This window comes from Aulostomus chinensis, chromosome 8 (genome assembly GCF_037954235.1).
Source record: "Aulostomus chinensis isolate RoL2024-O1b breed Wild chromosome 8, RoL_Achi_v1.0, whole genome shotgun sequence".
Classification (NCBI taxonomy): domain Eukaryota; kingdom Metazoa; phylum Chordata; class Actinopteri; order Syngnathiformes; family Aulostomidae; genus Aulostomus; species Aulostomus chinensis.
In genome coordinates this window covers 23,759,398-23,783,911 of record NC_141327.1, presented here as the reverse complement: position 1 = coordinate 23,783,911, position 24,514 = coordinate 23,759,398, and the positions used below count along the sequence as shown (strand labels likewise).

Below are 24,514 nucleotides of genomic sequence, written 5' to 3'. Positions count from 1 at the left end.
AGTTTGACAAGATTATAGACAGTCTTCCAATGGACAAAGGGCTCATTAAATATTAATGATCCTCATTAATTTCCAGCAAGTATCTCTATGTCTCCTCACATCTATGCTCTAGAATATGTTAATGAGTGATTGTCTTTGCTGTTACCCAGCAGTGCAAGGTCAATATAACAACTCTGCAGGTCCTCTGATCCTGGAACAGCATTTTTCTTCAGAAAAAAGTGTTTTGATGTTGGCTCTCTGCTGTTATTTTGCTGTCAAGTAATGATCCTGGTCAGAATGGTAGCTGTTAACATCAGTGCTCACTCACTATTGCCACAGCTCCAGGATTTTAGACTCTATGAATTGTTTCAACCTAACGACATAGGAGAAAAAAGGCCCAGGTTATAAAATACTAGAATGATCAATCCATCCATCCATCCATTTTCTATACCGCTTATCCGTTAAGGGTCGCGGGGGGCTGGAGCCTATCCCAGCTGACATTTGGCGAGAGGCAGGTTCACCCTGGATGGGTCGCCAGTCCATTGCAGGGCCATCAGGAGCAATTAGAGGCTCAGTATCTTGCTCAAGGATACTTGGACATGGTCACTGTGGGAAGTGAGGATCAACAGCCACTCTATCTCTGAGCCATGCCGCCCTAGAATGATCCTTTAAGAAATAATTGTTCATAGTTTTGTCCTTATCAGAATCTCATTAAAACCATGTTGTCCTTCCCTTCATTCCAGCTTCCGCACCAGTAAAGGCCTAGGTTACTCTGCACACTTTGTGGGCGGTTGTTTGATAGTGACATCACTAAAGTCCAAGGGGAAAGGATTCCAGCACTGTGTGAAGTACGACTTCAAACCACAGAAGGTACGAAGGGAACAGAAACTAAACAGTACTGTGACTGATCCGGTAACCCGGACGAAGCACATACTCACACACGGAAATAGATACTGCAAAAGTCTCTGTGGCTCAGGAGGCAGAGTAGGTCCTCCACTACACATGGGTTGAAGAGTCCAGTACTCAGCCAGTGTAAGTCTGTGAATGAGAGACAATGATAACAAATGTTTTGTTCAGCAAGCCAATAAAACCCACAAAAGTAAAGTCCAGTTACAAATCAAACAAATCACAAGATTCATATAATTTCACCCATATAGAATAAATAAGTCTAGAGCTCTCTGTCACCTCTACCTGACTCCAAAACAAACAAGAGGAAGGAGGAATGAGGGCGATGGGAGAGGAGGATTATCTAATACTCTCAGTCCCTTCAGGCTCAGTACTCAGTGACGATCATCAGTCAGAAAGGTCCTGTGCCAGCGGACAATTTGAAACATCCCCCTTCCTCCACTGGGCATGAAGGCACCATCTTGCCTCCACAAACCTCGTGAGGAGTCAGAACTCATTTTAGTTGATTTTCACTCTATTTTTAGTGCACACTCTTTCATGTCTAGAAGTAACCATAATAAACTATTTCATTTTGGTAACAGTGGTAACCTATTTCAGTACCTGTAAGGCTGAGGAAACTAAGTAGGTGGGATTTTAGCTTGAGGGGAATGAGTCCTGAAAAGTGATGGAATCAGGCAATTGGACTAGCATAGATGACATATCTAGTGTGTGACTGATGCCTCAGACACGCTGTATTTACTGTGTGATTATATGCTGTTTTGGTTTTCTTTGCAGTGGTACATGGTTACTCTTGTTCACGTCTACAACCGCTGGAAAAACAGTGAAATTAGCTGCTATGTGAACGGAGAACTTGCTTCCTTCGGAGACATAGCCTGGTTTGTCAACACCAGTGATGTAAGTGGCCTCAACTTCCGGTAATATTTTATCCTGAATACTACTTAATACTTTAGATTTTAGACATGTCAGTCCAGTTTTTATTGGTGCAGGAGTGTGCACCAAAACCTGCCGACCAAAGTTCTCTGTTTTATGCATGTAGATGAAGCTAATTTTTCCATCGGCTGGTTTGGGGGATGAAATGTTTCTCTCCATCTTTTAGTTTGGATTGTACAAGGGGAAAGCGACTTCGTGCACCCTCTGTCACAGCCCAGAGGATTACTTTCTGTCATGCTGAAATATGAGATTCAAAAATCTAATATTTGTAAGAAATGAAAATGCCTCCATAGTGTGCAATAATCCTCCGAATGTGTCAGCACGTCAGAAAGAAAATAAGCTACTTGATTGAGATGTGACCTCATCATTCTCAACACGTCTCCATGTGCCTTGCTGACCACCACCAGAGGCAGATTAGCATGATCATATTAGCGATGCTCGTAGTTTCAGGCTGTGTGTTGCTATTTATAGCAGCGCTAACATGACTGTGTCATTTTCCTCTGCTTTTTGATGCTATTTTCAGTCTTGTTAATCCTTTATCACGTCTCATTTCCTCCCCTCCCTTCCTTCCCTCTTTTCATCAATCATTGCTTTAAAAAAACTAATTGTTTTCTCTTTTTTCTCTTCCCTTGATCCCTCCAAACACTCTCCTCCCTGCATTTTCTGCTGCAGACGTTTGACAAGTGTTTCCTGGGATCGTCAGAGACAGCAGATGCCAACCGTGTGTTTTGTGGGCAGATGGGGGCAGTTTACCTGTTCTCAGAGGCACTGAGTGCTGCTCAGATCCTGGCTATCTATCAGCTGGGTCCAGGTTACCAGGTTAGAGAACTTAATACCACACGTGCAGTCATAATATCCAAGAGTAACCTTTAGTAACTACAGGGAAGGCATTTTTTTTAAGTCCCCTCTTTTGTTGGCAAAGCCTTTAAAGTAAATTGATTATTTGCACTCGAGTCTTGTGGAAAGTCTGACATTCCCAACTGGTTTGTAGTCAAATCAATACTTTAGAATCTTTGCTATAGTTTGAGGAGTATAAATATGATATGCGCGTCACTTTACATTGTACTGATACTCCAGTCGTTGTGAGATTGTCATGGTTGCTAACCATTTCTGTAATGGCGCTCTAACATGGGAGAACTGATGATACTCATCACTTTGTCTTGTCCTTTATTGTCTCTTTTCTCTCTGTGCTTCTCAGGGTACATTCAAGTACAAGGCTGAGAGTGACTTGCTGTTCGCAGAGCATCACAAGACCTTACTGTATGATGGCAAGCTGTCTTCAAGTATTGCCTTTGCTTACAATCCTCGGGCCACAGATGCCCAGCTCTGCCTTGAGTCCTCCCCCAAGGACAACGCCTCCATTTTTGTCCATTCACCTCATGCTCTCATGCTGCAGGTAATAATGACTTCAGTGGAACTGTTATTTTGCATGTGATGCTCCTGGGATGGCCATTGTTTAATCAGGATAACACCATCCTCCTACCTTGGAAGTAATTCCAGTACAAATTCATTCACCACCTGTGCTTCTTCTCTCCTCTTCCCACCTTTAGTCTTTTCTTTTCTCCTCCACACTAATGAATGTGGCTCATTTGGCATCTCGTCATGTCGATGGCGTCATGAGGGCAGGGGTGCAAATGTGTTGAGCTGCTGCACCTGCTGAAAAATCCATATTGGCTCAATAATAGAATTGGCCACTTTTTGGTTTTTAAAATGTGAACACACAGAGACGCAGACACACACACACGCAGCACTGTTTCTTCACTGGCTTTGAGTTTTCTTTTCTCAAGCTCTAATTGAGTTTTTTCTCATGCCCTCTCATCAAAGAAAATGCTTTGTTTCCTTTGTGAGGGGGGCTTTTGCTGACACACAAACATATGCCCCCTCCACCACACTAACTTGCCCACATACATTCACTCGGTGTGAAATATGAATGAATATGTGACCTATATTTTCAGCTTAGCAATCCTGTGCTCAAAAATTCCAGTCCTTTTAGAGGGAGATGTCCTATCGAGCCACTTATGTGGTTGCAGAATCCAATACGGACACTAAGTGATGAAACATGAAAAGCCAAACTGGTCAGTTTCACTGTATTTCTCCCAAAAAGGAAATTGTTAAAGGAGCTCAAATAATAATGAAAAAAATATGCATAATACACTTTTTCAAATACTTCAAACCTTGCCTTGCCTTGCCTTGCGTAACAGCAGATAAAGCCTCTACAGGTCCATCCCAGCTAACGTCCGTTATGATAGAGGACATACAATGACAGAAGAAGTGCATGCAGTTTACTTTCAAACAAACCACCAGATTTCGATCACATCGCTGTAATTAAAAGAACAGATATTATGATTGATCAGCAAATGGTGTGAACTTAAAAAAAAAAAAAGACTTTTTTTTTTTGGGGTCTGTTAACAGTTGAATACAACTGCTTGCCTTCATATGTGTGCAGGATGTGAAGGCCGTGGTGACTCACTCAGTCCAGAGTGGCATACACTCCATCGGAGGTGTGCAGGTCCTCTTCCCTCTGTTTGCACAACTGGATTTTTACCAGCCCTCCAGCCACGAGCTGGACACCTCTGTCTGGTAAACATAAACGCACACATGCGCACGCGCACAGACACACACACACACACACACACACACACACACACACACGCATGCTCATATACAATATTTAAGGAACAATTTGTAGATTTTAGTTTTTTTTTTCCCTCTCTTAAGATTGTTTTGATTTTGTTTAGCTGTATCAAGCAAATAAACCTGTGCATTTAAGTTGCTGGTTTGATGACTGTGAAGTGGCATGTTGCTACAGTTATGCATTATTGTACTGAAGGACAAAGGAAAGGTCACCCATGAGGTTCTTGAACCTATGTGTATGGGGTAAGAAAAACCCTTAGTAAAATTAATTGTATCTACTCAACCATAGTGATGGCACTCAGTTTTAATCAACTAGGTATTGCTGTTGGAGGATATTCAACAATATAAGCTATTTCAAGATGTGTGAAGCAATATTTACCTTAATATTTCTCTCCTCAGTATAATGATGAATTTATTTTTTTACTTATATGAAATAGAGCAAAGGTTGACTTTATCAGGACTTTTGTAAACAGGATGCTATTTCTTATTGAACGTGTATTTTATTAGACTCATCTTTTAATCTATCAGTGCTGGAGTTACAGATGCATCAGCTTTTTTGTTTCCACAGTAAGTGTTTTAAGAGCAGGCAGAAAAGATGTTCCGTGATTCGAGTTTAAAACCTGCGAAGCCATCCTTCTTTTAACTGTAGCCTTGTTGTGTATGCTGCCCTCAAGGTGATGCTAAGTAGAATCTGTTCTCGCAGCACAATGGGGACACAACACCCTCATTCAATCACATTTCATATAGGGTATGCCCTTCACAGCTGGGGCTTTGTCAGCAGCTCACATAGATTATTGTTACTGTCTATCTCTTTGTCACTGTTTATCTTCCCATGTGCCTTTTAGCTGCACTCTGCTATCCTTTGTGATGGAGCTCTTGAAGAACTCTGTGGCTATGCAAGAGCAGGTCCTGGCCTGCAAAGGCTTCCTCGTCATTGGCTACTCTTTGGAGAAGGTAAGATACTGAGAAACTGGCTCAGCTGGTGAAGAAATACACACGAGAGACATCTTGCGCGACCAGCAGTTGCACTCATAATGAACCCAGCACAGTAATAAGGCTGAGCTTGATTCCCTCAGCACCACAAACACACTAACACAGACTCACACCAGCACAAACACTTAATACGAGTGACTTTGTTTTCCTGCAGCTGTATTTAGAGGTCACAGCTGGCTCGTGTGCTTGTTAGGCAGAAGAGGAGCCTCCTCATCATCTTTCTCTGCACGTGTCCTTGCCCTCCCCTTCCCTGTGTTGCATTCACCCATTTTTGCTTGCCATGCCTTTGACTCCATCTTCATTCGCTGACATTTCATCCTCCACCTCCCATTGTGACACATTCTCCCTTCCTGTCTGCGCTCCAGTCTTCCAAGGTGCATGTGACGCGGCCCGTCCTGGACATCGTGCTGGCCTTTTCCAGATACCTGAGCAACTTGCAAAATGGCATCTTGCTGCTCAAGCAGCTGTGTGACCACATTTTGTTCAACCCTGCCATCTGGATCCATGCCCCTGCCAAGGTAACATGAATACATGAATACACACACACTCCCACTATTTTGCATTTGTTAGGACCACTGACAGAAACGGACTGAAAACACAAATTGGACACTACATTCAAGTTTGCCGGTCATAATTATGCTACTACTATACTCACGCTCTGTAAGGTGTTGCCCTATTTTTATTTTAACGTTTCACTGTTCAGTTCAGAGTTCAAGGTTATCCCTCCACCTGTGACTGCTTGTTAAATGAGAATGGCGTGCCGACAACCCTCAGAGACTAAGCCTCCGCTTTTTTCTCATAGGAGCAAAAAGCTAGGACACAGTAAAATTGGATTATTCCACTCAGACTCTTGTGTGTGTGTGTGTGTGTGTGTGTGTGTGTGTGTGTGTGTGTGTGTGTGTGTGTGCGCGCGCGCACGCGCTGTGTACTCATCTTTTTCAGGTGCAACTTACACTGTACACTTACCTGGCGACAGAGTTCATCAGCACAGTGACCATCTACAACGCCATTCGCAGGGTTGGCACGGTTCTTCAGGTCATGCATACTCTGAAATTCTACTACTGGGTCATCAACCCCCAGGATCGCAGTGGCATCATGCCCAAGGGCCTGGGTGAGTTTGTTCCTGCTCTTCCAGCTCCTCTTTTCAGAATTACATACCAAGGATACATGTATAGGTGAAGGAACACACAAGCATGAGCAGAGAAGTTATTGCCTTATCTTTCTGTTGTTCTGTTAGTGACTACTTTCAATAGCTTCTATTTGCTCTGTGTTTTCAGATGGTCCGAGGCCAAACCAGAAGGAAATTCTTTCACTGCGAGCCTTTTTACTTCTGTTTGTCAAGCAGCTCATAATGAAGGTAAGTTCATATATTGTCAAGTCAGGTCAGTTTTATTTGTGTAGCGTCAAATCACAAAAGTTATCTCATGAAACTCTACAAGTAGAGCAGGCCTACTGCCTCACTCCTTCAATGAATTTACACCCAACAATTCTCCATCAGCAGCACATCCTACAACAGCAGCGACGAAAACCTTCCTTTACCAGGCTGGAACATCGGGCAGATCCAGGCTCAATGGGAACGGCCTTCTGCTTTGACCAGTTGGGGGGCAGGAGAGCAGGGCAGAGACAAAGACAGATAAAGAAGAAAGATAGATACACAGAAAGAAAGAGAGGGGTAGAGATAAACAGGGAGAGAAAGGGAAGAGACTATTGTGGCAAAAAAACCCAAAAACAAAACCTTGACATTCCCACCTGCAACCAAACTAAACACTTGAGGAAGACATAAAATAAGATGGAAAAATAAGGTTGATTAGTGGTTCCCAATGTGAGGAGGTGTCTTGATATGGGCTGTGCTTTATATACATAATAATAGGCTGTACTTTACATACAATAATACCAACATGACACATTGTAAGAGCAAACTAGCTGCTGCTTAAACAGCTAGATAAGTGCATTCTTAGTCAACCCGCAGCAACATATTTGCCTTTTGGAAAATAATAAGCAGTAAATGTAATCACGTGCGCTCATACTTTTCTGTTGTTGTTTTGAAGTTGCAGATGACTATCTGGGGAAGATTATTATTAAGATGAGTTCAACCATTCTAAACAGAAAAAGACGAGTTCAACCATTCTAAACAGAAAAAGACGAGTTCAACCATTCTAAACAGAAAAAGACGAGTTCAACCATTCTAAACAGAAATAGACGAGTTCAACCATTCTAAACAGAAAAAGACGAGTTCAACCATTCTAAACAGAAAAAGAGCCCAGATATACAGAAACAGAATGTTACATTCACGTACATTCAAGCTTCCAGTCAACAACTGAATAAAAGCAACATTTTTCATGAAAAACGTCCATCTGAATGTAATTGTTCATCATAAAATATTCAACTATACCTTGACTATATACATATACATTTACATTTATTAGAACCAAGCATTTGCATATAACGTGTAAAATCAAGGATACAACATGAACATTGATGTCCTCACACCTGCTGCCATGCGAGTCTGTCTCATGAGGACAGCTTGAGCTCGTGACATATTGTCTAATATGAGGGATTTGGGGTTTGTTAGACGACTGAAGACGACCACTGTGAAATAATGCCTGTGTGTGTATTGTAGGATCATGGAGTCAAGGAAGACGAGCTACAGAGTATCCTCAACTACCTCCTGACCATGCATGAGGTACGCAGCAACAGGAGAATATTCACCACTAGATGGCCTCATAACACCGCTGTACTGCAATGTTCCTCTGACATAAAATGCACAAGCAGACAACTCCTGGAGCTGAGGGAGGAATTATTGGTCCCTTATTATTTATATGAGTTTGCATATGAGATCTTGACAGATTGTTAATGCATGACCAGCGCATGAGTCCACTGAAACAGTTTTACAGTTGAAGCGAGAGACGACGGGCTGATCCCAGCACACGTCCTTGTGATATGTTCCATTGCCTCTGCTGAATTTGTGCTGCTTCTCTCATTGCTGCTGCTGTTATATCACAGATTACAAGAATTAACAGCAGCTGATAATTATGTGCTGTATATATTTGCCCGCTGCATTATCTGGCGTATATGTAAGGAAATTATATTGCTCATAAATGAAGATATCACATGGAAAAGTAATGGAACTCAGGAGATGTATGTTGCCGCAATAGCCTGGAGTCTGTTTGTCTAACAGGACGACAACCTCATGGATGTGCTGCAGTTGTTGGTGGCTCTGATGTCTGAACATCCGGGGTCCATGGTCCAGGCCTTCGACCAGCGCAATGGCATTCGGTACTGACCACTTTCTATATTACGTGTACATTTTCATTCAGTGTCAAATTTTTCGAGAGTGATTATATTAAATAATCAATATTTCAGGTGTTTCTCAGTGCAATGTTTTGTTTTGTTTTTTTTTTAAAATTTGACGCTACTTTGCCAATTGTTTTTGTTTAAGAAAAAAATCGGAGTTTGTTTGGCACGAACTTGGTACATAATGTCTTTAGTTTCTAATGGATTATAGTACATCAAAAATGGTGTGTTTTTTATATTTTTTGATATTTCATTCTATTTCATTTTTGTCTGTTTTACAGAGTGATTTACAAGCTTTTGGCATCAAAGAGTGAAGGAATACGAGTGCAGGCACTCAAAGTTATGGGCTACTTTCTGAAACATTTGACACCAAAGTAAGCACAGTAAAAATATACATTCTTATGAGTATCCCCACAGTTTAGAAATTGTTTTGAAATTCTTCTACACAGATCAAGTTCATTTTGTAGAGAAGTGTGAATGACACTTAAGCAGATTATGGCAGAATTCAAATGTAAAATTAAAGAGAGTGAGGAAAACATTTGATCAACCAAAATAATTTAAGAACTATGGTGAAGTCAGTTTTACATAAATTGAACAGAAGTGAAAAAGTGTGGGTTTGAACAAACCCCCGCTATTTTCACGTTACTACTGAGGTAAATGCGACATTAACACTGAAGTGTTTCTGCTTGATCACGTCCAGGCTTTACAGTAATTTTTTCCTTACTTAGTATTTATAGTATATGCCCCATATGCCTTGATAGGCCAACTATAAACAACTCCCGTCCTGCCCTGCTGGCAGCAGCTTTTAATCCATTTGATCCAGATGCAAAATTGACTTTAAGGCAATCTGCCGACAGTCAACATTTTTTAGATGATTTATAATTCCAAATATTGAACTGATACATGATCAGAGATGAAAGGAACAAAGACTTTTCGGTGACAAACTGCTCTTACTTAGTCAGCAGAGATTCTCTTTTTCATTTCCACCGTGTCAAATATCAGCTGGAGCTCAGCTGATTTATACTGCTGCAGATTTCAACCGTTGCAATTATTTGACACATCAGCGAGTTCAAATTTATGATATTCCATAGAATGTTATTCAGTGTTACTTTTAAAATAAAAAATATGGTTTTGGTATTTCTGTGCAGGGTTTTATTTTTGTTTTACATCAGTATTTTATGTTCCGCTTGAGAAAATATGCCGGATTTCTCTCTGATGCTGCAGAGCTTCAGAGACGATGTTTACTGACTGACCTTTGACCACCTATTGTCCTGATCAGGAGGAAATCTGAGGTCATGCTGAGTCATGGCCTCTTCTCCCTGCTCACTGAGCGCCTGATGCTCCACTCCAGCCAGTTCACCATGACAACCTACAACGTGCTCTTCGAGGTCAGTCCACCTGTGTAACACTCAGCCTGGGCTTAGGAAGCAAGCGCATACTTTACGCTGCACATTTATGTTCTATATGTGTGAACCAAAGCTTGCCATTGACCAGTCAATGAAAAAATACAAAGAATCATGCGAAACAATAGATGTGAGGCTGAAATGTGAGAGTTAATTAGCACTGTGCACTCCAGCCTCCCCAGCTATGTGTTTCTGTAGTGTAGTTTGTTTCCTTGTTATTGTCAAAGCCTATGTGGATATTTACGACTTGAATCCCCTCTCTGTCCCCCGGTAGATTCTTACCGAGCAGATCTGCACTCAAGTGATCCATAAACAGCATCCGGACCCCGACTCCACTGTGAAGATTCTCAGCCCACGTAAGTGCCTCCCCTGCGCCACACTACTCTCCTAAATCATCCCCTGCAGTGTGTTCGCTACATACCTTTTGCTCCATACTGCACTAGAAGGTATTCCCCATGGATGCGTGTGATTGCTATATACAGGCAAACAAATGAACAACATAAATTTTGCAGCCTGAGGGTATTTTCGTACAACAGGAACCTCCGATGTACAGCTAGCAGGAGGATAGTGGAAATCCTCTGTGACAAATACACACATCTTCCAGTTTTATTGTAAGTTAGTGTCATGTTTAGCTGGATTCATTTACATATAAAGGAATGACAAATGTTATGAGATTATGGCGTATAGTTTCATGTTTGTGAAGCAGATGTACGCATGGATTTCATTCAAGATATTTAATGATATTTAAGTGAATTTATGAATATTATTTTGTATTCTTTTAAGATGTAAATAATGCAGTACAGTGCCATTATTACTTTTTTCCAAAATGCAAACTTGTATTTTATAATAAGAATATTTGTTACAATCATAGAGTTTAAACTTCATAAAACCTGAATTTAAAAATGAATGGAATTCCTTATTAATTCTGATAATATATGCGTATTGTTTACTTTTTATCGATATCTTTTTAACAATGCATCATTTAATTTCCTCTATGATGCAACATCCTGCCTCCGCTTTGATCAGTGTCTCTATCCTATAATTTCTGTCCGCTACCTCAAATTTGACATCGGCTCACAAAACCTTTTCTATACAGTGAAAGTCTTCAGTATGTATTTCAGCTGAGAAAACATTCCTTTCGCTTTTACACTACTACACAGACACAAATACCTCTGTGCACACATACAGCGCGGCTTTAATCAGTCTGAAACCCAAGCACTCAGTGTAATCACAACCAAGGTTTACTTCCAACCACCCTTAATCTGACAAGGTCCTGCTGTAGTCACACATTGATTATCTTAAGCCTTTATTGTGTTAAAAACTCTTCTACCCAACCATCCTAGACAAGCGGTGTGCATAATAGAAACCTCCTATAGGTTTGTACATATGAATGGTGGTCTGGTTCTCCTTTGCTGTGCGTTCTCTTGATTTAATCTGTGACAAACTCTCAAAATGGCCCACTGATTGCAGTCTTTAGTAACGTCAGAGCCAATCAAACAAACCGAGGAAGTACTGTTTCCCTCAAATTAACTCGAGGGAAAGGAACCAAGAGCAAATGGAAAAAAGAGGGGAATACGCCATCTCCCTGTCCTCATTCCCCGTACATGCTGGGGTAATTTTCTGGCGGTAAAGGTTCAGCGACTCATAATTTGAGTGACTAAGGCGTAGAAACAACACAACCGTCTGCTGGGGCAAGGGGGCGTCCTTAAGCGTCAAGGTCTGAAGAGACGAGTGAAATCCAAACCCTGCCGTCTCTCGACTCAAAGCAAATGGACACTGACATTGTCTAGATAATTCATCTAAACAGTCTCTTTGGTTTAACCGAAGCCAAACCTTCCAGAAGGGCCCGTGACTCTGGCTCTCCTGTTTGAAACAATACCAAAACCATTACTGTATGATAAAGATCAATGGCTGGACTTTAATGCTCTCCGCTGCTCTGTTTTTCTTACCACAGGCACAGATTTTCAGGTGTGTACAGCTGCAGTTCAGATTGTTTGTGACACAATGATTTGCACATGTTGAGACCAATGTATGATTTAGTTGTTGATTTGTGGAGTTTCCCCTTCCAAGCCCAATGCTAGCTGTCTCCAAACCCAGAGGTTCTATTTTTTTATTTGCCTTTTAAAATACAGCTTGCTATAATGTATTATATTACAAAATGGAGAACACAGACACATATTCTGAGCAGATGAAGAAGCGATTTTATGTCAGGGCTTTACCTTTTTAATTTCACTCTAAACAGATTTGATATGTTATTATTTTTAGAGATTCTGAAGGTAATAGCTGCTCTGCTGAAGAACTCTCCCCCGTCCCCCGAGACCATGGAGGTGCGCAGGGTTTTTCTGTCTGACATGATCAAACTGTTCAATAACAGCCGAGAGAACCGCAGGTGAGAGCCCAGCGACACCTCTCACTACTTCACGCTCGTATTTACATGAACGGAGAGATTCCCCTTCAGTCCCGCGCCTCCTTCTCACAGCTGTGTACGGGTTTGTTGCAGGAGTCTGCTCCAGTGCTCGGTGTGGCAGGAGTGGATGCTCTCTCTGTGCTTCATCAACCCGCGAAACAGCGAGGAGCAGAAAATCACAGAGATGGTGTACGCCATCTTCCGTATCCTCCTTTACCACGCCATCAAATATGAGTGGGGTGGCTGGCGTGTCTGGGTGGACACCCTGTCCATCACCCACTCCAAGGTCAGAGCACTCATTATAGCCACACACACACACACACACACACACACACACACGCACACACACAGGCTAAGACACAGCTTTGTTAATCTTTTCCTGCCCTTTCCTGCCCATCATCTTCTATCTCCTCATCTTTTTCATTTGTACTTTTCTTGGTGTTTTACTTTCTTTTTGTTTTAGATCACTCTGTTAGACACACACAGATGTTCACACATCAGCTTCCATAGGACAAGCAGTATTTAGTTTTCACAGCTTTCTCGTATTTCACCTGTATGTATAGTTTTAATCTGGCATAATATAATTCATCAAATATGAAATTAGGGAGCATTATCTCCCCACCCACCAACTTGTATGAAAGACTCACACAGTCATTGAACCTTGCCTCTCAGTTTAAGTTTAAACCCGAGTTGTAGCGTAAACTGATGGGAATCCCCGCCGCTCTTTATTTATGTATAGAGTGTCCTTCTGTCACGTTGCACAGATAAAAATAAACTTATGGCATTTCTTATTTCCAAAAGTGGAATTCAAAATACTGCTTTAGAAATTCAGTGTTGATATCGGATTACGCCACTCTGTTCCAAAACAGTGAAGTAATTGAGGTTGGTGTCAGATTGTGGTCTGGGGGGTTTTTAAGCCTGGCAGATTGAAGGTTGAGTTAAAGACGTGCTTGTGATATGAGATGCTTCACCGTAGCCTGGCTGCTGGGAGAGTTGGCGTCCAGTAGGGGGCACAGGCAGACTGCCTGGGGAGGAGATCAGTGAGTAGGATGCTGTGTGTGTGTGTGTGTGTGTGTGTGTGTGTGTGTGTGTGTGTGTGTGTGTGTGTGTGTGTTGGACGATGGTGGCTGTGGACTCCCAACGTGCCCTCACTCCTCTGAATACTGTAACGCTAAACTGCAGTTAAAATAGAACATGTATTCCATATCATATCAGCAGTCAAGGAGAGATGATGATGTCAGACACGCTGTAAAATGAGGACACACCCAGAGAAATCTGCTCAATGTCACGCATTACTGTGAAGGCGACGACATGAAATTTTAGCAGTTTTTACATCCATTGTTTCTATTCCAAGTTCAAAAGCATTTGCTCAGAAATATTGCATTGTATTGACATCATACGTTCAACAGTGAGAAAAATGGTGAAGTAAATATAGTACGAGTCTGAGATTATGGCTTTAAATGAATAACACTCATTTTCACCAATTCTTGACTGAAGATTGTGATCAGTTTTTGTCTGTTCATGTAGCAGCAGATCGTCTCGTTCATGTCATGCACTCTACTGGCTCCCCCCCCCCCATACTTGCTTATTTGTGAATATTTAATTAATACTCTGCTCATCTATCAACAATAAGTATACATGATAACCAAATAAAACCAACCATACAAAGCTCGTAGTCGTACAGTGTGAGGTACACGCTCGTACACACACGTGCAGTGCAGGGACCCATCTGTGAATCCAGTAGTTGCAGCGGGTGCACGCCACCAAGATACATGCATCTGCTATAAAAAAGCTAAAGAAACTCAATTGCAATTTTATTGTCCCGTTTGATAGATTTCCTGCCACCTTTGTAGCACCAAAGCTGTTTGTCACTGTAGCTCTCTCCTCCCACTGCTGCAGGGCGGTGTGTGTGTGTGTGTGTGTGTGTGTGTGTGTGCGTGCACGCGTTAGTGTGTGTGTGTGTGTGTGTATGCATTTGCGCGTATGTGTGTGTGTATGCGTATTTCTTTGACTGTGAGTTGCTAGGCACATTTTCTCTTTACCCTCCTTTTCTCTTGGGCTCTAGGAAGCCCTTCTCTCGGAGCACATTGAATATTCATCGGAACCGTGAGAGAACAATCAGAGAAACAAGGCCTCATAAATACAACCAGCCCACTGGGAGCCTCATGATAAAAGCAGATTCACAAATACATATTTAAATACTTATTTGCACATTTCCTTAATGCAGATTTCATGATTTTGTTTGCCTTGTGTCAACCGTTGTAAAATTGTCAGCTTAGAGAGATGACATTTCCTAAGGCGTATTCACGTCACAGCAGTAAAATGAGGGTTTTAGTTTTACTTTGTGGTTTGGTTAGCGGATTATTTAGCACCCAGTGCAGTGCCACCAAGTGCAATTGTAGACCAATTGTTTTTCTTGTGATAAATTTGTTAGAAACTGCATTTGCCTCAAATAGGTAGCAAATCAAACCTTTTGTTATGCCTGGTATTAATATGAGAGCAGTTAATTATTTTACTGTTACAAAAATTCACCACACAGATAGTTTTTCCTTCATCTTTTAGTTGAAGCGATGGTCAACAGAGCTGAGCTACACCAAGTTTTGGTGTACTGTATTTACCACAACAGCATTTTTGATGTTGTATTTGATTTTGTTTTTCGTCATTACATTATTAAGGCATATCATTTAATGTATTTTCTTTAATATTTTTGTCTGCTATACTTGGAAATGATAGATGAGCAAGTGTCAGCACTAAGTCCTGAATTTTGTTTTATTTTAATATTCAAAGCATTTTGTGTGTATTGTGTAGCTGTGTATGTTAGTGTACAACTTATGTCAATCACTGCTACTCTTGTAAGGCTGTCTGTGAAAAGACAGATGTTCCTGCAGGTGGGCACGCTGACACAACAACCCTCTCACTCGTAACCACCCAAGGTGCCCCTCGTCCATCTCTGCACACGGAGAGAGTGAGAGAGAGAGAGACAGAGAGAGAGTGAGAGAGAGAGAGTGAGAGAGAGAGAGACACAGAGAGGGAGAGAGAGAGACACAGAGAGAGAGAGAGAGAGATTCACACAGACACACACAGAGACACAAAGAAAGAGACAGAGACACACACACACACACACACACACACACACACACACAGAGACAGAGAGAGGGAGAGAGAGACAGAGAGACCATGGGGCGTGAAGGTCCCGCCGTCCTTCACTCCCATTACTCGCTAACTTCTTTACACCTGTCTGACATTCTACCACAAATATCTCAGATTCTTTTTCCAATTATATCCTTCATGAGCTACAATTGTGATAAAGCTTTAACTGAATCCTGTCAGCCGTTTTGCAATAAATTACAAAATTGTAAGTGCAGAATCCAATTGGTCATTAATGCAGTGCGCTGCAGGGTTATTGAGACATCAACATACCCTAGACTAGAGCTGTTGTTCTTAACAAAGAGTGTCAGGTAGATGCATTGACCAGTGGACAAAGGAAGGGGACGTGAGAACATTGAAAACCCAACACTAGATAACAGCCATGTATCAAATGGTATCACTTCTATCCAATAGCAAGCCAATTACAAACAGTCGTATCCATGACTTTGAGTTGCTATTATTGTAATCATCTAAATCTCCAAATTCAAATGCATGATAATCAAATAATGGCTGAAAGTGGTGATTTTATTGACGGTATCCATATGTAAGATCATCTTACTATGATGATGATAAGGCTGGAAATAAGAAGCCAACTCCCTGGATCAGACTCACAGGGAACCAAAATTGTTGTAACAAGGTGTGAGGAGGCAAGATTTTGGGAGCACAAGCAGGACTACACGGCCAGCAAAGCAGCGCCACATGACATTGATTTTGGTGGAGGAATTGCATTTAGCTAATCGGATTAGAGCCGCGCTGCCCTCCCTGTTTCCCCTTTGTTTTGCGGTTGCTCCCTATCTATTGATCTAAATGGGGACTCCCAGGCTCCTACTGTGGGGTCTCCCAAGATCAGCGCTCTGCCACCCTGACCCTCACTGAACAGGTTGTGGTGTGGGGCCTCTGTTTCTTCTGGATCTGTTATACCACACAGACATTAGTTCTTGGTTCTTTCTTCTTGTGACATGTGGAAATATGATAGCGGAACCTTTTTTTTTTTTTTTGCCAAAGTGTAGATATTTTGAACAGATATATTTCTGTTTCTCAAATTGTTGATTCTTACATAGGGTTTTGTAAATAGAAAATAATAGACATATTGAAGATTTACAGTCTTTTTTTAAAAAAAAATATTTTTTTTTATAAAACAGGGTTTCTGCAGCTCTTTCGTAGGAGCTGGCCATCCTGTGCCCACTTAATACCATGTTACCTGTCAAGTAAGAAAAGCCCACCATATTTTTGTACATTACCATAACATTTTCCTGTACCCCACTGAGGCCAGGCCCAGCCATGGAGGAGAATTAAATTAGATTAGATCAGCGCTAATGTCCCAGCCACCCAAGGCAGTTTCTATATGTTGTAGCAAGGCTAAACGCTCTTTTAAAAACCACAGACATATAGTACCTCTGCCTAATGGTAACTGGATCTGTTACAGAGCTCCATTTAAGGCCAGCATATATCATCTTAATGTACAGACTGTATCCTGAATCTATGACGTTATTTGCTGCCTCGCTCCCCTGCATAATTTCCATCAGAGTGCACTCTGAATGCAGCCTTTTAATTGCTAAAAATGCTAAATGTCAAATTAAGCTCAAACTAATGGGGTGGAAGGTCTTGCTGTTTGATCACTGGGTGAGGAGGTTGGGGGGAGGAAGAAACAAACTACTGCCACATTTAGAACAGGCGGTGCACTCAGAAACAGCTATGGATTACCAATCACTGCTTCCCACTACAGAAGATTAATGAGCGCCCGTGTAGCAGGCTAATTTAGAACAATAACGGCTAATTAATTACAAATAATCAGCCTCTTTCTCTGTCTTTGACTCTCAATGACTCACTTTCTCTCTCCCTCTTTTGCAATGTATTTTTTTCTGTCTTTTGATCTCTGGCTTTTTCATTTGCGTTTTTTTCTCCCCCCCCTTCGCTCCCTCTGTCCAAATAGCCTCAGGTGAAGAAGCAGCAGAGTCGGTCTAGTTGCCCCCCCCCCCCCCCCCCACCACCACCTCAAACCACCAACCCATCTTTGACTTTCTGTCCTCCAAGCCAAGTGATTAATGCAGGGTCTTAAATTAGGCGTGGGAGGATTTGCCAATGCTGGACACGCACTCGGCACAGCTTGCAGACACACACTAATAGTGTCTACCGCTAATCTATGACTGCTTACATGGATGGGCTCTTCCTCAAATGCCACTGCAGACCATTGTTGTTATAGACTAGCAGTCTGGTCAACCGATATCAGATGGTAGGATGACTGATAGAGGTTAATGGGCCATAGGTAGATGCACATGGAAGAGGGGAAAAGTTTCAAACATTGAACAGTTTCCCCAAAACACTCCCAGCGGTTCAATGATTGAAACTTAAAGATTTGACCGTGTTCTATAAAAAAGCTGTAAGTGTAAACCAGTGAATATAAATGCGAGCGTAACTACTGAAAGTGGGAGCTGATACATTTATAAAATGTATCATGTGATGACATCGTGACTTTTTCATCATGCAGTGATATTTAAATGCGTCCACGCAAATTTCCTTCATTTTTCCCCCTGCGTAATCAAACTAGATTATGTTGCTGTCACACTTCTAGATGGTTTCAAACTGGCTCACATTTTTGTAGTTTTGGCTATATTTTCTATTAGTAATAATTTGATGATAACATTAGTCACCAAGTTCTTTTTTTAAATCTGGAGAAGATACAAAAACAAGCAGAATGTGGCAAGAGACATTACAGGTGATGTAATGATTCAGGTTTTAAATCAACACTCAGGGTATGTTGATGCCACACTCTCGCCATTGCTAGCATCCATCAGTGTTTACAGACCAACTTCCTGGTTAAGCTTCGACCTGTTTTACATCAGTGCAACGTTAGTGACATTCAGATACTCTCATTTTGGGTTTCGGATGAAATAGTTTTGAAAATAAACAAAACAGTTTTTGCGTGCATGCAGTCTCACGTTACTGCTAGCCCTGTCTTTCCTAGTCATTTGTCCTAACTTTGTTTTTCGCATTTGCTCCTTTTTAGCCCTCAAAGCTCACAAAGACAAATTAGTCCCAATTTTTGGCACATATGTGAACACTCAAGCATGTTTAGACCCCTTTGAAGCGCACCAAACTGAAATCATCACCGGAGGTGGTCTCCTTTCAGCTTGCTTCAAATCCAGGTTGCGGTTCACTTAACCAGTGCAGTGTGAACACACAGATCCCCATGTTAGCTGCCTGCAGAACTGTGTACCACAATGTGGACCACAAAGAGAACCGAGTCCTCTGTCAAATGAACTGGTGTAGGCAAAAAGAACTGGGTGGTTTTTCTGTCGGTCCAATTTCAGTGTTCTGTGTTCTATTTGCTTATAGAAAGACTACATGTGAAAACACCCTTAGAAGTGTGTCATTCTTTCCTTCTTGTGAACATTCTCTTTATTGTTTTGTGCTTGCAGGTGACCTTTGAACAGCACAAAGAGAATCTGTCCCGCATGTTCCGTCAGTACCAGCGTCAGGAGTCTGCAAGCTCCTTGAGCACAATTCGAACCATCTCTGGTGCCAGCCAAAGCTCTGAGAACATGCAATGTGTTAACGGGCCATCAGCAGAGGAGATGGCCCCTTCCACTGTCATTGAGCTCACAGTGGACGAGCTGTCCCAGAAACCCCCTGACACAGAATCAGGCTCCACAATCACTTCAAGCCCTGTAGAGGCTTCTGACAAAAGAGGACACACATCCATCACTGTGTCCAACATCCTGGAGGATGACCAGAGACCGCCTCAGGACTCTTCTGCAGATGGGCCAAGTGTTGACCAGGGGACTGACACTGCTGTGACACAAGAAAACAATCTAGATGGAATGAATGAACAAAAAAAGGAACAGGAACCACTGAGTGAGGTTTGCACTGAGAAGAAAGATCTCCAAACCTTAGTGAGTGACCAGGCTGAAAAAGATGAGACAAAAGCAGAGGAAGTAGTCACAGCATCTGTGAGTGATGATATGCTAGCACCTGTAACAGATGGCGAAAAATCAGAGCATGAACATAAAGGTGAATCATTGAAGTCCACAACAGAGGACTCTTTAAACGAAGCAGACACAGAGCCAGCAACCATTACACAAGAGGAAGGTAAGAAAGACCAAACATCCCCCGAGACTGTGGTCTGTCTGGAGAACAGTGTGCTGGGGGGAGCCTCTGTCTTCAATGAGGACTTGGTTGATGTGTCTTCTGTTAGTGACCAGGTCCACCCTAGTGATGCTGACGATAGCCAAGAGGAGTCTTCGTATGCGTCTGCTGCTGCAGAAGAGGAAGGGGAGGTGGCAGCTTCTGTAGTAGAGGAGAGGGAAGTAGTAGCCACTGCTGGAGAGGAAGGGGAAGTAGTAGCCACCGCTAGAGAGGAAGGGGAAGTAGTAGCCACCGCTGGAGAGGAAGGGGAGGTAGCAGCTACTGCTGGAGTGGAAGGGGAGGTAGCAGTAAAGGAGGAAAGGAAACATGAAGTTGAAGGTCAAAAAAATGATGAGGAGATGCAGAAAGAAGAAAAGGCTGAAGAGCAGGAGGTTTCATTACAAGAAAGGGATGAAACTGAAAATAAACAAGTATCTGGTGCAGATAGTCAGATGGTGGAAACCGTTCCAGCTGAATCACTTGAGCAAAAGCGAACAGAGCTGCCAAAAGAAATAGTTAATGAACAGTCTTCCCACGTCACTGAAACTGTCACAGTAGATCAGCAGCCCACAGTCCCCACGCTGGCCTCTACAGACCAGGACGTAGCAGAAGCATCAGAGTCCACTTCACCTAGCCAGCCTTCAGAGACCACAGGCACCATGGAGGAGGAGACCCCTTCCAGTGCTCCCACTGGCAGCACAGCCACCTCCAGCTCTGACACCCAGAAGAGTGCAGACAGCAAGACCAAAGAGATCAAAATTGCTAGACTTGATGTGTCCAACGTGGCCTTAGACACAGAGAGACTTGAACTGAAGGAGACCTCAACTACGGTGTGCATCCTTTTGAATTGATGTAGTCTACAATTTATATTTAATTATGCTGATATACACAGAATCACATTGACCCTTGCTGTTATGTTCGTAGGAGATGAGCCAAGGCCAGCCGGCGGCGGCGGCAGCAGCAGCAGCAGCAGGAGGGTCTTCAGCCCAGCCAAGAGAGGGGGGGACCTCGGGACCTCGTTCCACCATGTTTCGTATCCCAGAGTTTCGCTGGTCCCACATGCACCAGCGCCTCCTCACCGACCTGCTCTTTGCTATTGAGACAGACGTACAGATGTGGAGGAGGTAGGGTATCCATCCTCTTACAGTAACTTAACGAATGTTTTGCTAATGCTAGCAATAGTTTTGTTAATTGATTATTGGAATAATGATTTAATTGTGTCTGAGAAGAGCAGGCAGGTTTAATCTTCCAGCCCTCTGCTTAACAAGCACTGGCTGGGATGATTTTCTTAAATCCATCAGATTTACTTGAAAATGTCTGAAGTGTACTCAGGATTTAAGAAACCATTTTTTCCATCAGACCTTGAATAATCTACCATTTCAGCACAAAATAGAATATTTTCAGACCGTCCAGATCCTATTACTCCTATCTGAGCTATCTTTGTTTTGGTTACAGTCCAATCTTTTTGTTTTCTCTTTCTTCAGTCACTCTACAAAGACCATTTTGGACTTTGTGAACAGCAGTGAGAACGTTGTGTTTGTCCACAACAGTATACATCTCATCTCCCAGGTGGTGGACAACCTCATCATGGCTTGTGGAGGCATTTTACCTCTGCTCTCTGCTGCCACATCCTCCTCCGTGAGTCCTTGTCTCTGTCTGTAGCTGATGGCGCCAATCCCAGGAAGTTATCCATCCACATTGACCTTTCCCAATCACATTACTAGAGTTAGCTGCTTCCTAACATTGTTAGTTTGTGGTTGTATTGTCTGACCTCGGTGTCTGTGACCGTCTTACACGATTCTTTGATTCTGTGACCTGGTCGGCCTGTCAAAGAAAACGGTCGATGTTCCATTTATGTACAATTCAATTACATTTAACCCTAAGTGTTCTATAAGCAAAACTGAATGAGATAGATTCAGATTTTCTTATGTGTTTGCTTCACTGACAGTTTCGGCACATTTGTAGATAACATTTATATTGCAAGTAAATGTAAGTTGTAATAGAATATGGTTAGAATTTTTAGAGATGCAAAATATCGATTTTTTTTTTTTTTGTCAGTCGAATAAGAAGACTGATTTTAGATTCACATATTTTAATGTACATCAACTTGATGATTGTACTACAGCTAGTGCTTTGTTTTCCTTCAGTACTTGCAGTATGCACCAATGATGGCCTCATAGGACACTGATGAAACATGTATTTCAAATCACAGTTGTGTTGTCTTTCTTGTAGACTCTGGAAAATGTTAGCTCTGCGGATGCCATTTTTGGCTTTTAGATAGAAAAGCACCAGTTTAATCTCATAACTTCACACAACTTCCTCTTCTCTTTTTGTCCCGTAGCACCCAGTGCTGCATATCAGCATATCTAAGTGTAATTTCAATCTCAGAGCAATACATAATAATAATAATAATATGATCGATAAATATTGGACTGAAAAATATTGTCCATACCTAATAACCTTTTGTTTATTCAATTTTATAGAAGCAGATCTTCCATGAATTAAAGTTGTTTTTTTGAAAAAGTATAATCCTTAGTCAAATAAATACTGTGGAATATTTCCTCTCCACTACCAGCATGAACTGGAGAACATCGAGCCCTCCCAGGGCCTGGCGCTGGAGGCTTCGGTCACCTTCTTACAGCGACTCATCAACCTGGTGGATGTTCTCATCTTCGCCAGCTCCCTCAACTTCACGGAGATAGAGGCTGAGAAAAACATGTCGTCGGGAGGCATCCTGCGACAGTGTCTTCGCCTCGGTACTCTTAAGGATCCCTTTTAATGGACTCATTACTCATGAAACTGCTCATTTCCTTTTAATTTCATGCATTCATTCCCTTTTCCTCTAACATGTTCTAACTCTTACTTCTCATTTGTCTCCTCAATGAATCTTTATCTCCTCCGATTACAAAGCCCTCTTTCCTGTGCTGGTCATTGAAGCAGCTCATATCAGCTGCCAGTAGCCTCGGGTATTAGCTCCACTCATGTTTCCCTGTAGGCTTTTTGACCCTCCCTCCTGTATTCTCTCTTTCTTTACTGCCGCCTTCTTCCTCATCTCCTGCCGTTGTTTCCATTCCCTGGGCTCGCTCACTCTGCTCATATCAGTGCTCTCTTATCTTGTTGTTGTAACCCCACTGCATGGCAATACTCTAAAATGGCTGCTATCATGATATAGTGAGTTCTCCGTAATGGCCTTGGCTGTTCCGTACTGCAACGTAGCCCCGGGCCCTTTTTCTGCCTTTTGTTCCAGGCCATTAAAGTTTCCTCTGACAACGTCAAATACCAAGCCCCGCTCCAGTTGAATAAAAGATATCGAAATTCTTTCATTATTCATTGATAGTGCACCTTTACAGCAAACACAGATCAACACAATACACACACACACACACACACACACACTATCAGACTAGAAGTAGCGCGACACATCCTACTCTGATTTCAATAATATCGTCACACTCTCTTTGCCTATCTAGGTATCTGATTTTGCTTTTGAATACTGATGACTGAGAAGGTTACAAAAGCTGTCAAATGCAAAGTTATAAAGAGCCCTTCGTCCCTCAGATGTTCTCCAGCTGCCATCGCTGCGATTGGACTTGTAGAGGAAAGTGATGCCACAGTACTACAGGTCCAGTTTTAGAAAGCAGCAGCTATGAAATGAATATTTGATGAGGTATGTGCTCCCCATTGCTGGCACCTAATCTGATTTAGGAAGACTGTAACAAGGTTTTAGCGTCTCCACCCCTCCCTCACGCCCACCCTCTTTTTATAAATGGTTGTATGAAAGAGTAGTCCTAATGGAAAAAGCGAACCCATTTCCAGACGGAATAATTCCCTCCGTCGTAATCTAAATGGCTCAGAGTTAACATTTGTCAGTTGTCAAGTACAGAACAGTGGGGGTTGGGAGGGTCTTCGACAGAGGAGCACTACATTAGATTACAAACTATAAGTCTGCCAGTTTTGAACACATGAAGTTGTTGGGACTACAACGTTTTTTATTTTGCGACAAAGGACGTATCTTGCTGCCTAGTCAGCACAGGCACACCCTCGCCGTGTAATTTGTTATGGAGCTCAACATGGTGGATGTGATTCAAGAGCACACCCTTGCACTGTGACCTTGGGAGGAGAGAGGTGGAGCAGGGAAGAGTGAACGATGCTGCCAGAGTTGGCCAGAGCACTGACCTTGTCCTGGCCACCACTTTTTCTTCCTCCTTTGTTTTCTTCTCTCTCACCTCACTCTCTCTCTCGCTCTCTCTCTCTCTCGCTCTCTCTCTCTCTCTCTCTCTCTCTCAGCAGCTCCTCCTGTAGCTTTTTCATTGAGGGTTCTCTGTTATTTCAGTTTTCTTTTTCTTTTTTATGCAGTAGCATTGATTTTTCTTTCCGTCCTCAAATTTGATGTCACACTGCTTCTCATCTATTTCCCTCCCCAGTGTGTGCTATGGCGGTAAGAAACTGTCTGGAGTGTCAGCAAGCTCAATTTAGGCATGGGAAAGAGGGGTCAGCACACAGCAACTCAGCCATACCTGCTACTGTGCTGGGAACAGCCAAATCTGCATCTGCACAGGCAAGTCCTCCAGATATTACAGTTTCTTCTCTGGCAGGTAAAATGTGAATACTTTTTATGGTCAATACACTGTCCTATATTTAGTACTACAGATATATGCATATATTATACAGCCAAGTGGAACACTACTGCAAAGTA

General features: G+C 42.2%; 1 protein-coding gene across 7 annotated transcripts in view; it reads left to right on the top strand.

The window, feature by feature from the left end:
• lrba (LPS-responsive vesicle trafficking, beach and anchor containing) overlaps positions 1-24,514 on the top strand; it is a 172,460-nt gene that overhangs the window by 25,337 nt on the left and 122,609 nt on the right. For all 7 annotated transcript variants that reach the window (XM_086211779.1, XM_086211781.1, XM_086211778.1 and 4 more), the window contains exons 6-26: positions 723-849; positions 1,660-1,779; positions 2,488-2,634; positions 3,014-3,211; positions 4,262-4,395; positions 5,295-5,403; positions 5,808-5,960; positions 6,385-6,553; positions 6,720-6,799; positions 8,063-8,125; positions 8,621-8,718; positions 9,018-9,110; positions 10,016-10,124; positions 10,414-10,495; positions 12,405-12,528; positions 12,640-12,832; positions 19,113-20,648; positions 20,743-20,942; positions 21,303-21,456; positions 22,394-22,574; positions 24,243-24,376. In XM_086211779.1, the coding sequence (XP_086067905.1) occupies positions 723-849; positions 1,660-1,779; positions 2,488-2,634; positions 3,014-3,211; positions 4,262-4,395; positions 5,295-5,403; positions 5,808-5,960; positions 6,385-6,553; positions 6,720-6,799; positions 8,063-8,125; positions 8,621-8,718; positions 9,018-9,110; positions 10,016-10,124; positions 10,414-10,495; positions 12,405-12,528; positions 12,640-12,832; positions 19,113-20,648; positions 20,743-20,942; positions 21,303-21,456; positions 22,394-22,574; positions 24,243-24,376 (4,204 nt within the window). The remainder of the gene's footprint in view (positions 1-722; positions 850-1,659; positions 1,780-2,487; positions 2,635-3,013; positions 3,212-4,261; positions 4,396-5,294; positions 5,404-5,807; positions 5,961-6,384; positions 6,554-6,719; positions 6,800-8,062; positions 8,126-8,620; positions 8,719-9,017; positions 9,111-10,015; positions 10,125-10,413; positions 10,496-12,404; positions 12,529-12,639; positions 12,833-19,112; positions 20,649-20,742; positions 20,943-21,302; positions 21,457-22,393; positions 22,575-24,242; positions 24,377-24,514) is intronic.